Below are 13,892 nucleotides of genomic sequence, written 5' to 3'. Positions count from 1 at the left end.
TTAATTTAACTAAACTTGGAAAAGCCGTTTTTGCCAAAATTGGACTTGGAAAAGTTATTTGTGTATGAATTTAGATACAGAAATTTTTTTTTGTTTAAAATACGATACTTTTCTACAAATTAGATTTCAAAAAATACTTTTATAACAAAATTAGAGCAAGAAAATCATTTCTTGCCTCAAACTAGACTTCGAAAAGTAATTTTTATGAAAAAATTGAGAAAATCATAATTTTTAACTTAACCAAACTTGGAAAAGCCGTTTTTACTAAACTTTTCAAACTAACAATTAGAAATTCCCAACTGTATTTATATTTAAAGTTCAAAATGTAGATGGCGCGGCCTACAGTAATTAAGAATATTCATAGAAAATTGTTACTTTGTCAAAACTCTTCCATGAGAGATTAGGCAACACAAATCACAATTTGTTGTTTTCATACAAAGACGTCAATCCAGTTTCGCCTTGGCAATGAAAAGATTAATTTTTTAGAAACAATGACTTTAAGAAAAAACATAGAAAAAGTTATAAGAATACGAAATTACTCAAATAATCATTTATAATCGGTTTTCTGCTTTTTAAAGTGGCCCAATTAACATTGTGTGAAACTGATGAAAATATTCAAATAAGTGTAGAAAACTTGGTATATAACGGAATAATTATATTTTTATTGGCAAAAAATAAAATTTAACATTGTAACATTGTTAATTATGATATTATACTCATTAATCAAATCTCTAATTTTATTTTGTTGTAATGATAAGGCAACAGGAATTATTTAATCAGGCGATTAACCAAAATATATAGCACAGGAATCTTAGTATGATATTCTGTCGAATACTGTTAAGCACCTTTTGGCCTCACTAGGCAAATTATGAGGGGGATGCCCACAAGGGGGAGTCACGTCCCCACTTATGTGGAGTTTAGTAGTAGATGAAATCTTATGCGAGTTGACGGAGCTCGGAATACCCTGTCAAGGATATGGAGACGCAAAAGGATGCTTCAAGAATATTCTCTGTTACATAGTTCAAAGAGGATTGAACTATACAAAAAGGTGGTGTCGATCTGGACAATTCCTACCTAATTTTCTTTACTAGGAAGAAAAAACCTAACCTCAAGACCATCAAGCTAGACGAGAAAATATCTAGGACTCACACTAGACAATAAACTTCTCTGGAACAAACATGAAAAAGAGATAATCACCGAAGCCACAAAAACCCTGATGTTATGCAGAAACTTTGCAGGAAGTAATTGGGGTTGTAACCCAAAGATGTTACGGTGGAAATACACGGAAAATTGTGAGACCAATCATCACATAGGGTACAGTGGTTTGGGGTACTAGAACTAGTCTGAATACCACGAGGAACAATATCTCAAAGGTACAAAGACAGGCTTGCTTATGTGCAACTTTGTCCATGAAATCTTGCCCAACAGTTGCACTAGAAGTGATTCTAAATCTACCATCTCTCTACACAGCTCTGGAAAGCGTGGCAGAGAAAACATAAACAAAGAAAACCCGTTCCTAGATAATGACCAACCCTGGGACATGCCCCAGGACGTAACAGCGAAAAAATTTAGCTTTGAAGAAACTTCACCTCAATAGGAAACTGTAAAAGCAAATGGAACATTGAACCAGTAGATGGAACTGGAATAGTAGTGTACGGGCCCAGAACCAAACACTTTGAAAGCCTGGGCAGCATTTTTAAAGCAAAAATGTATGCAATTGGAAAGTGTTTTCGATTCAATCTAGAAAAGAACCATCGCAAACTAGAAATCATCATTTTGTCCGATAGTCAAGCAGCCATTACAGCTCTAAGCTCCAATAACATAAAATCCAAACTCGTTTGGGATTGCCTAGAGAAATTAACCGAGCTAGGCAAGAAAAATAAAATTACCCTTGATTCCAGGACACATCGAAGCGAAGGGAAATAGCTGATAAGCTCGCTAAAGCGGAGGTATGGGGCCTGAACCCTTCTGTAGTATCAGCTACAGATAAATGGAAAAAGCACTGGAAAAGTTGGTAGATAGGAGCAAAATTAATTATTGGGACAAGCTACAAGAACTGAAATAGGCAAAGACTTTTCTGGGAAACTATAACCAGAGTAGTATCTGCAGGACAAAACCCCTTTCCACATTCTCTCGAAATGTGAAACATTAAGGAATTCCAGAGCACTACGAGCGTATGAAGTAGAAGACGAAAATCTCTGGTAATTAAAGCCATCTCACATTCTAGACTTTTTAAAAGTGGGATTGATGGGTCAGTTGTAAACACTGGGTTCTCCAGTATCGCATCAAGAAAGGGGGACACAATAAGTACTTTGGATCGTGTATAAGTGTTCAAACCGGTCATTGATCAATCACAGATGAAGTCTTAGATGACCGTCATCTATCACGGAAGAGTCTACCTTGTAAGTAAAGTTAAGAGACTCTATAGCAATAATTTTGGCTACATTGATGGATTTGCTTCTTTCTTACACTCCAACTCAAACCTAGAGTACACCGTTTCAGCTGTTATGGCTTGTATGGTATCTGAGATTACGCATATCTTCAATATTCAACTCTATATTGGGAACTACTGCCTTGCCATAATTCTAGAGCATTGTAGAACCTCAAGTTTCTTACAATGTCCAACTTCTGTCCAGTTACAGTTAATGTTTTATAGAAATATCTAGAAAAATAGTTCAAGAATCGTTTACACGATAATACATAAACCCACTTATCATCTTGCACTGTATCAAACTATGAACAACGCCATTTAATGGTGTTAAGCTGTGTACCCGTCCGAATATAGTTTCCAGTACATCCTGTTATGGACGGGCCGTAAGATGGCGTGCGTATTTATGCAAATAATTCTATTTATATTCAAAATTCATATTAATAAGATTTTACAAAAGGCATTACCAGTTCTGCTAGCTCTTATTTCGTTTTTTTTAGAATACCAAATTCAACTGCTTTCGAATTTTTAATAATTTAATACAAATTTTAAACAATTTGCCAAATTTTTTTCTATATTTACCGGACTACGTACAAATTTATCGGTTTTATCGAAATCGAATGTCGAAGAAAACAAAATTCTCAATCGACAGTAATTTACAATGTGTTAATATCATGGTGAAAATTAAAAACATATTTTTTTTGTTTTCATTCATCTTGTATTGTGATAATGTAGTGGCTTACAAATATTTAGGGGTATTTCCCTTTTTCGCTAAGAGTCACTACTTCCTCGGCAACGAACTTATGAAAGGATTGGCAAAAGCAGGTCATGAAGTTACCATTTTGACAGTGTACGAAGAAAAAGATCCACCGAACGAAAATTATAAACAAATAGTTTTGAAAGAACTATTAAGAGATCAAATAGGTGAGTTACTTTAATTAGAGACAGAGTGTGAAATGCTTTATTGTGAAAAAATTACAATTTGTAGACAAAAGCTTGTAAAAACTGAAAAACAAACATAAAAATAACTAAATAAAGTTACAAATAAAACAAAATTTCAATATTCAGAAGAAAACCATTAGAATAAAAGATGATATCGATTTGAATTCACTTGGCAAGTGATTGTGCATTTTTTTGCATTGTAACATATTGAGCCCTTAACTAATTCTGAACGTGGAGTAGGTAGATCGTGCAACGATCTTTCTGAAATAGGAGAAGCGTGCTTACGAATTAGGCAAACGAATTCAAAGATGAAAAAGGAAGGAAGAGTCAGAGTTTTTAATATTTTAGTCTCTGCTGTTTAGTCCGACTAAATTTCTAACAGTTCTCTTTTGTAGCTTGAAGATTCGCTCAAATTGAGTCGCACCACACGCATCCCAGAAATCTTTTCGAGTTTTTTTTTGGCTAGTATCTTGTTTGTGTATCCATTCAATCAAGAAAGGCTTCTTCAGGGGACAAGATTTCCAATGAAATGCTCAAATTGAATGTTGATTACACCCAGATCCTTTTATATCGGCCTTGAATTGGTAATTTGGGTCTTCTTCAATGCTTTCCTGTACAGCTTCTTCATAGCTCAATTCACCAGGTCTCAAGGAATGCTTATTATCAGTAAGAGGAAACACGTACCCCAGAAAGATTTTGAGATTTTGTTTTGGCTAGTACTTTTTTTATGTATTCATTCAATCAAAAAAGGCTTCTTCGGGGGATAAAAAATCGAATGAAATGCTCAAATTGAATGTTGATTACACCCAGATCCTTTTATATCGGCCTTGAATTGGTAATTTGGGTCTTCTTCAATGCTTTCCTGTACAGCTTCTTCATAGCTCAATTCACCAGGTCTCAAGGAATGCTTATTATCAGTAAGAGGAAACACGTACCCCAGAAAGATTTTGAGATTTTGTTTTGGCTAGTACTTTTTTTATGTATTCATTCAATCAAAAAAGGCTTCTTCGGGGGATAAAAAATCGAATGAAATGCTCAAATTGAATGTTGATTACACCCAGATCCTTTTATATCGGCCTTGAATTGGTAATTTGGGTCTTCTTCAATGCTTTCCTGTACAGCTTCTTCATAGCTCAATTCACCAGGTCTCAAGGAATGCTTATTATCAGTAAGAGGGAACACGTACCCCAGAAAGATTTTGAGATTTTGTTTTGGCTAGTACTTTTTTTATGTATTCATTCAATCAAAAAAGGCTTCTTCGGGGGATAAAAAATCGAATGAAATGCTCAAATTGATTGTTGATTACACCCAGATCCTTTTATATCGGCCTTGAATTGGTAATTTGTGTCTTCTTCAATGCTTTCCTGAACAGCTTCTTCATAGCTCAATTCACCAGGTCTCAAGGAATGCTTATTATCAGTAAGAGGAAACGTGGTCCATTGTTATTCGATAAGCTGATCTGAACGACGATATTTACATCGATAAGTTTGAAGAACACATTATTTTGATATCAATATCAATAATAGCTGGCAATAAGCAACTGACAGATGTTAAACGAGTTGTCAAATAAATCAGTATTGCCAACTCAAAGTTGTGAATCTCGGCTTCTGCGAGGTTACTTTCTAAGTGAAACAGAAAATCTTTTTGAAGTCTTGAAAATCGTCGTTCGTGCATCTTTTGTTTGACAGTGGGGAAGACTTTACGGGAGCTGGTATTCAGAATCCATCTGGAACATATCTTTGTCACACCTTAATGTTTACGCAACATCGGTCGTATTTCTTCATATTTTTAGAAACGACAACCGGCCAACTTTCTCGACATTCGTTACCATTGCACGAAGCGATCCTATGAAATGCTGTTGAATAAGGAATTGTCAATGTCAATGTCCATGCTCGCAAATACAAAATGGTGCTTCAACTCATTAACCCCGCCTATTGTTCGATTGTGAAAACTTGAAAGGCAAGCCTCGAATCACGTAACTTACATATACAAGGGTCGTTTAAAAGTGTTTCATATCTGGAGAAATGAATCGTTGGCATAGTCCAATATATGTACGGTTTTTGGGCTGATCGTCAGTGATCAGTCATGTCATTCTTTTGAAGTTTTGCCAATATGAGAGGCTAGCATCTTTAGAAGCTGTGATCGGTTCAACTGCTAGCGAACTACTAGATTTTAACGTCAAAGGGTTATTTTGGATGGGTTGAGGAAATTATTCTTGTTGGGGAAGGGATTCATTGGATTTGGCTCTGATGTAGGAAAAACTCCACAAGAGACAAAAGCAAGAAACAACTTAGAATGCGGGTAGATAGGTGGGCAGGTGCAGCTGAAGCTATCATCTATCAGGTTACATGAAAACCTCAGAAAACTTGAGAAATCAATTTAATTTCGATGTTGACGGATGACTCGGGTAGGCGGAATCAACTGTTCGATCGTGAGTTTCTTTCTTCGGTGGTGACGATCTTCGACCAGAGTTTATCTTTGTTGGAATCCATATTTTATGTACCTCTGTTTTGTTGAAGTTTGATGCATTTTTATGAATTTCTATAACTTTCTAGTAGAGTTTGACCTGATACGACGAGTCAATACGCAACGACGGATTTTTCGGTGTGTTTCAAGCGTCAGATGCTAGTTGATTCTTGTGTTTATAGACCTATTTGTTGTTCCTATGTATACGATTTCAAATTTGCATCATATGCGATATATTTTTTTCGAACTAATAAGCCAGTTTCTCTTGTCTTTAGCAGATCTTAGACTTTCTTTTATTTTCTTTATTAGTTTATATATTGTTTTTATGTATGAACTTTGAAGTAAATTGTAAATTCAGTCTGTTACTTTGGGAATATATGGTAGAATTGTTTTGACTGTTGGTCGACTTTATTTATATATTTCGTCTAAATAAATCTTCTTGAACATGTTTTATTTCTGGAAAATATTGATTATATCATGCCTCAAACTCTGGGGGTATGAAATTTAACTGTTGTCCTTCCAAAAAGATGTTTTGAATAATCTGGATAATTAATTTCAAATGTTGTTGATGTAGGAATGTTTCTTTAAGTGAGTTTCGCAATCCTACTGACTGCGCCAATTATGTTTGATTTATAAAATCGATTAAACATTGTATATGCATGAAGTTACATAGGAAACTATTTATTTTTAGCTCTAATAACAAGAAATACAAAAGCTAATGCGGACACATTCAAAGATTACTTCTCGTATCCAACGAAACATTATTTAAATTTAATAGAAATATTAGATGCGATAACAGAAATGGTACTGAATCAAACAGAAGTACAAAAAATGATTAAAGAAAAACCAAAATTCGACGCAGTTATCATAACTCATTTCAACTTGGAAGCTTTAAAAGCTCTAGCTCCGCATTTCGGAGCTCATCAAGTGATTTTTTACAATCACGGCGCGAGTAATTGGATAAATCATTTAGTCGGTACTCCGAATAATCCTTCATTCGATCCCGTGTTAATTCTGGGTTATACTGGACATATGAACTTTAAAGAAAGATTGATTAATACTTGGTTTACCCTGATGCAATATCTAGTTAATAAAATCATTCATTATCCACACCAAAATGGATTAGTTCGTAAATATATTTCCGAAAATTTAGATTTGAATGAAATATTGTACAACGTCTCTTTAGCTTTATACAATTCCCATGTCAGTTTCGATCGACCGGTTGCGGCCGTACCCTGCGTCAAGGACATCGCCGGGTTTCATATAAAACCTCCCAAAACTTTACCGGGTGATTTACAAAAGTATTTAGACGAAGTGAATGAAGGCGTAATATATTTCAGTTTAGGTTCGCAAGTCAAAAGTATTGATTTACCTTTACCAATAAGGGATGGTATAATGGAAGCTTTTTCTAAACGTAAAGAACGAATTATATGGAAATTTGAAGATGACAGTTTACCTGGTAAACCGGAAAACGTCAAAATAGAAAAATGGGTACCTCAAATGGAATTATTAGGTAAGTTAAACTGTTTATAAAATTTTATTGTTCAGTAAGAGCTGTTAAGTTGGGCGTTTTAGTTAGGTGAAGTTTCCTATGATCTTTGTATAGTTGGTTAAGATCCTGTTTATGATTTCATGACCTAACATCCGAAATTCGAAAAAAAAAACTGAACTATTTTCACAATTTATCACAAATTTAGATGAAAAACTTTTTGATTCAAATGAGAAGTAAAATGAGCATGTCCTCAATCAGCCATATTTATTTCCAAGTGACAAACCAAAAGAGATCATGCTCACGTACAATTATAAACGTTTCAACAACAAATCGAATTTGTTTTCATTACAGATTGGAACATATTGATAAACACTTTTTAGATAGTGTATCGTCGTTTATCACATTGTTCTGTTTTAGATCTAAAAAAACATCATTATTCCGTTCTATATCGTACAAAAACTTATTAATTTGTTCTAGAACTTAAACAAACTCATTATTCTGTTCTATATAGTACAAAAACTTATTAATTTGTTCTAGAACTTAAACAAACTCATTATTCTGTTCTATATCGTACAAAAACATATTAATCTGTTCTATATCGTACAAAAATTTATTAATTTGTTCTAGAACTTAAACAAACTCATTATTCTGTTCTATATCGTACAAAAACTTATTAATTTGTTCTAGATCTTAAACAAACTCATTATTCTGTTCTATATCGTACAAAAACATATTAATCTGTTCTATATCGTACAAAAATTTATTAATTTGTTCTAGAACTTAAACAAACTCATTATTCTGTTCTATATCGTACAAAAACTTATTAATTTGTTCTAGAACTTAAACAAACTCATTATTCTGTTCTATATCGTACAAAAACATATTAATCTGTTCTATATCGTACAAAAATTTATTAATTTGTTCTAGAACTTAAACAAACTCATTATTCTGTTCTATATAGTACAAAAACTTATTAATTTGTTCTAGAACTTAAACAAACTCATTATTCTGTTCTATATAGTACAAAAACTTATTAATTTGTTCTAGAACTTAAACAAACTCATTATTCTGTTCTATATCGTACAAAAAATTATTATTCAAAAACGTGTCAACTTGTTCTATATTGTCAAAAAAGACATTGATTTGGTCTAGATCGTCAAAAACTCATTAATTTATTCTATATGGTTGAAAAACTTATTAATTTGTTCTAGATCTTAAAAACACATTATTCTGTTCTATAAATTCAAAAAACGTATTAATACATTCTGTCTATATAGTCAAAAAAGTCATTGATTTGGTCTACATCGTCAAAAAACTCATTAATTTGTTCTATATGATCAAAAAACTTATTAACTTGTTCTATATAGTTAAAAAACTTATTAATTTGTTTTAGATCTTAAAAAACTCATTATTCTGTTATATATCGTTAAAAAACGTATTAATACGTTCTGTCTATGTAGTCAAAAAAGTGATTGATTTGGTCTAGATCGTTAATAAACTCATTAATTTGTTCTATATGGTCAAAAAACTTATTAATTTGTTCTATATTGTCAAAAAACTTATTAGTTTGTTCTAGATCTTAAAAAACTCATTATTCTGTTCTATATCGTCAAAAAACGTATTAATACGTTTAGTCTATATAGTCAAAAAAGTCATTGATTTGGTCTAGATCTTAAAAAACTAATTTTTCTGTTCTAGATCTTAAAAAACTCATTATTCTGTTTTAGATCTAAAAAAAACATCATTATTCTGTTCTATATCGTACAAAAACTTATTAATTTGTTCTAGATCTTGAAAAAACTCATTATTCTGTTCTAGATCTTAAAAAACTCATTATTCTGTTTTAGATCTAAAAAAACATCATTATTCTGTTCTATATCGTACAAAAACTTATTAATTTGTTCTAGATCTTAAAAAAACTCATTATTCTGTTATAGATCTTAAAAAAAACTCATTATTCTGTTTTAGATCTAAAAAAACATCATTATTCTGTTCTATATCGTACAAAAACTTATTAATTTGTTCTAGATCTTGAAAAAACTCATTATTCTGTTCTAGATCTTAAAAAAACTCATTATTCTGTTTTAGATCTAAAAAAACATCATTATTCTGTTCTATATCGTACAAAAACTTATTAATTTGTTCTAGATCTTAAAAAAAACTCATTATTCTGTTATAGATCTTAAAAAAAACTCATTATTCTGTTTTAGATCTAAAAAAACATCATTATTCTGTTCTATATCGTACAAAAACTTATTAATTTGTTCTAGATCTTGAAAAAACTCATTATTCTGTTCTAGATCTTAAAAAAACTCATTATTCTGTTTTAGATCTAAAAAAACATCATTATTCTGTTCTATATCGTACAAAAACTTATTAATTTGTTCTAGATCTTAAAAAAACTCATTATTCTGTTATAGATCTTAAAAAAAACTCATTATTCTGTTTTAGATCTAAAAAAACATCATTATTCTGTTCTATATCGTACAAAAACTTATTAATTTGTTCTAGATCTTGAAAAAACTCATTATTCTGTTCTAGATCTTAAAAAAACTCATTATTCTGTTTTAGATCTAAAAAAACATCATTATTCTGTTCTATATCGTACAAAAACTTATTAATTTGTTCTAGATCTTAAAAAAACTCATTATTCTGTTCTAGATCTTAAAAAAAACTCATTATTCTGTTTTAGATCTAAAAAAACATCATTATTCTGTTATAGATCTTAAAAAAACTTATTATTCTGTTTTAGATCTAAAAAAACATCATTATTCTGTTCTATATCGTACAAAAACTTATTAATTTGTTCTAGATCTTAAACAAACTCATTATTCTGTTCTATATCGTACAAAAAGTTATTAAACAAAAATGTGTCAACTTATTCTATATAGTCAAAAAAATCATTGATTCGTTCTAGATCGTCAAAAAACTTACTGTGGCTCAATAATAGCTAATAATTTACGTTCGCTCTAGAATATACTAATTTTAATATTAATTTAGCGCATCCAAATGTAAAACTGTTCATAACCCATGGGGGAATATTAAGCAGCATAGAAGCCGTATACCATGGAATACCTCTTATAACTATACCTATTTTGGGAGATCAATTGAAAAATGCCATTCTAGCTGAGAGCTTAGGGTATTCTAAAACCATTTATATGAATGATTTGAACGATAAGCATCTATCGGCAGCCATCGAAGAAGTCCTATCTGATAAAAAGTAAGAAATTTTGTTCCTGGAATGAAAAAACTTCGGGAGCTAGTAGATAACGCGAAAATAATAAAATGATATGAAAGAAATTCTGTTATACGACCCCTCGTTTCTGAGTTATAGGCCGAAGAAACCGTTCGCCATAAAAAGACATTCTTAAAAAAATCATCATAAATTATTTTTTGAAAATACTCATTGAAACACAATCAAAGACTTCTAATTGAACTTTATACTGTCAAATATCGTGTTCTTATATAAAAAAAATATTCGACGTGAGTACCTTGCACTTCTACACATTTTCGGAGTCTACAGAGGCGATTTATTTGAACTTGGAAGAGCTTTCCAAGTTCAAAGCGTCCCAATGGAAGTTTATTCTATCGATCATTCCGTTCCTTGTGTTTATAGGTGTTGCATATACCAAACTTTTAAGATATTCCCAAAAAATAAATCCATTGTATTTAATTCAGGGGAACGTAGTGGCCGTGCAAATGGACCTCGTTGACCAATATTGGGAAAAATGTTATTAAGATGATTTTTTACATCATTTAGGTAGTTCATGAACCACATATCTCTGAGAATGTTTAGAGACATTCTTAGTTACGCTGACCAGGACTTTAATCTGCCCAAAAATGTAAATGTAAAACCAGTTGTTTATCTAGAAACCAACGAATAAGTCTTGCTGGATAATCCCTACATCTAATGCATTTTGATTAACAAATCCTCCCCCAATTCTCAACTTCCATGGTGTGCACAGTCTGGATGTGAAAGGGATGAAGAATCCCATGGGTAGTTGTCGTTGGTGTTTAAAATGTAGTGACATTTTGGGTACGCTAGTTGTGGGATTAGCATCAACTATATTTAACGCATTTTGCTCTAACTAAATAGTTCGTTCTTGACCTTCGACACTTTTTTTTGGTAGTACACTTTTATGAAAAATAATGGAAACTAGTTCACGTAATTTATGTAAAAAAACCTGTTTTCCGTAAACTGCGATCAACCCTAATCAAAGTTGTACAGTCTGGTATAATTCTGCACGGAAAGCGTACAATTTACAACCTACTGGTTTTTACCAGAAGCCAAATCATACATTAAATGCATGTCGGCATATTCATAGAAGGTAAATTTTACCTTAATGAAACTTTAAATACGATATGATCATTATTGATGATAGGTTTTGAAAAAATTGACAAACAATTGTGTATAACCTATCCAATGAAAAATAATTATTAATCTCTTTCAAGTTTTTCCTTATACAAGTAATATGATCTTAGATATTATGTAATACAAATGTTTGTTTATTTATTTATTAGTTCTTCAAGATGTTTTGGATTTTTTTTCCAATTCCTGAAGAAAACTTTAAAAAAATCAAGACAGATATAATTCTTTATATCTGGAATTTAAGTAGTTTTCCAAACTCTATAAATTTCTATCAATCTTGAGAAAACTTTAGAAATTTTTGAAAATCTTGACATTCATCTTGGAAGTTTGGATTTTCCCTCCAAAATTAAGTGATTTTCCAAGAAAATTTTGGAAATTTCGAACGATTCTTATACATTTTACGAAAATTTTGCATTTTTTCAGGAAAATTATGAAAAAATTATGTTTTGATACCCCAAATGAATAATTAAAATTTATAATAATTTTCTTGGCATGTACGACGATCTAAAAATCCAAATACTTCCTAAACCACAAATTTTATCGAGTTGAATAAATAGTAACTTTTTGTTAAAAAATCAATTGAAAAATTGATTTTTGCTATTTTTTGTTTGTCCAGGCTGGCCCCCCTAGCCTAATCATCCATTAAAAATTCATAATGTTTGAATGTAGAAAATATACTTAAATATAAATTCTGATTTTGCAACTTTAAACGCATATACTTCAGAAACAAAAAGTCATATGAGAAATTTTTTAGTGTCACAGCATTATTTTTATGCCATCTACTCACTCCCGAACTTTTTGCATCAACCCTGTAAGTTATAGTCAAATGAAACGATTAGTGAAAATCTTATAGATGTATTGACGGTTCCTTTGGTTAAATAAAATTTTTAGGTTTGCAGAAAAGGCGAAGGCTCGTTCAAAGGCTTACCACGATCGACCTATGGATCCAATGAACGAAACTATTTATTGGTTAGAGTACATTGTGAGGCATAACGGGGCCCCACATCTTAGAGTACCACAACTAGATTTAGCTTGGTATCAATATTATTTATTAGACGTTTTCGCTTTTATATTTTTAATCACATTTTTAATGATTTATTTGATTAGAATGGTTGCGAAAACTATTTATCGTGTTTTGTGTTTTTGTTGTCGTTTAAAAAAAGTTAAAAAACAATAAAAATATACAACGAATTCTATAATTATCATTATTGTTTTATTTACTGAACTTTATAAGTGAAAGTGTGGAAAAAATTCATCCAGTAAACAGTGATAATTTAAAGGGCGGCAAATTTTTTGAAATACCAGTCAAACGCATACAAAAGCGTATTGATCTTAATGGAGAATATTTTGAAAAACCATCAATCCATATCCAATTAAAAAAATTAAGTAGGTGCCTTCGTATTAGTTATAAATGAATTGCTGTACGGCAGGACAGATTTGGCTAATTTTGGTCTTGAATTATTTGTGGAAGCCCAGAGAAGGTTTGACAGGTGAATAAATATGAAAATGCTCGGAATTAAATAAAAAAAAACTTGTTTTTCCTTGATGTTTTGTCACGAATTAAATTTCTGAACGCAACCATAATATTTGACATTTGACAACCAACTATTTGTAGATTGACGTATCTTAAGTTTAGTCACAAATTAAAGTTCTGAACGTAACCATAATATTTGACATTTGACAACCAACTACCTCAGAATTTGCAGTTATCATTATGCTGCGTCACATTAATCATCCTCGACTGTGCAATGAAACAAGACTGGGTGTGAAAAAGATTATGAAACAATTATAAAGGGAAAATACAAAGGAGATGATGTCTTGATCCTGCGTATACCGAATTCACCATTAAACGTTTACAATTTCCGGTACGTCTGGATATTGCGATGACTGTAAATAAATCGCAAAGCATGTCGTTGGAAGTTTGCGGAATGGACTTGGAGTTTCCCTGTATCGCGCATGGAAAGTTTTAAATTTATTAACAGACTGTATCATAACTGTATGTGAATCCTTATAAATATTAAGTATATATAGAAAAACTATGTTTTGTGTAAATAAGCAACATAATTAATCGTAAATAATAATTAAAACTTGAGGTAGTACGAAGTATACAGAGAAAGCTAGTTTTGCAATAAAAAAATTAAATGATTAAATTTATTTTATTAAAAAGGGCGACGGATCGAACGGGGCCTAGGGTG

General features: G+C 31.5%; 1 protein-coding gene across 1 annotated transcript in view; it reads left to right on the top strand.

Moving 5' to 3' along the window:
* The first annotated feature begins 455 nt into the window (after nucleotides 1–455).
* Nucleotides 456–13,892, top strand: part of LOC130902304 (uncharacterized) — a 39,294-nt gene continuing 25,857 nt past the window's right edge. The window contains exons 1-4 of the mRNA XM_057814330.1: nucleotides 456–3,352; nucleotides 6,528–7,349; nucleotides 10,329–10,548; nucleotides 12,589–12,871. Coding sequence (XP_057670313.1) covers nucleotides 3,049–3,352; nucleotides 6,528–7,349; nucleotides 10,329–10,548; nucleotides 12,589–12,871 — 1,629 coding nt within the window. The 5' untranslated portion in view covers nucleotides 456–3,048. The remainder of the gene's footprint in view (nucleotides 3,353–6,527; nucleotides 7,350–10,328; nucleotides 10,549–12,588; nucleotides 12,872–13,892) is intronic.

The sequence above is a fragment of the Diorhabda carinulata genome, chromosome X (genome assembly GCF_026250575.1).
Source record: "Diorhabda carinulata isolate Delta chromosome X, icDioCari1.1, whole genome shotgun sequence".
Lineage (NCBI taxonomy): Eukaryota > Metazoa > Arthropoda > Insecta > Coleoptera > Chrysomelidae > Diorhabda > Diorhabda carinulata.
Note: the sequence above shows the minus strand (reverse complement) of the source record. Positions and strands in the feature narration are given on the sequence as shown.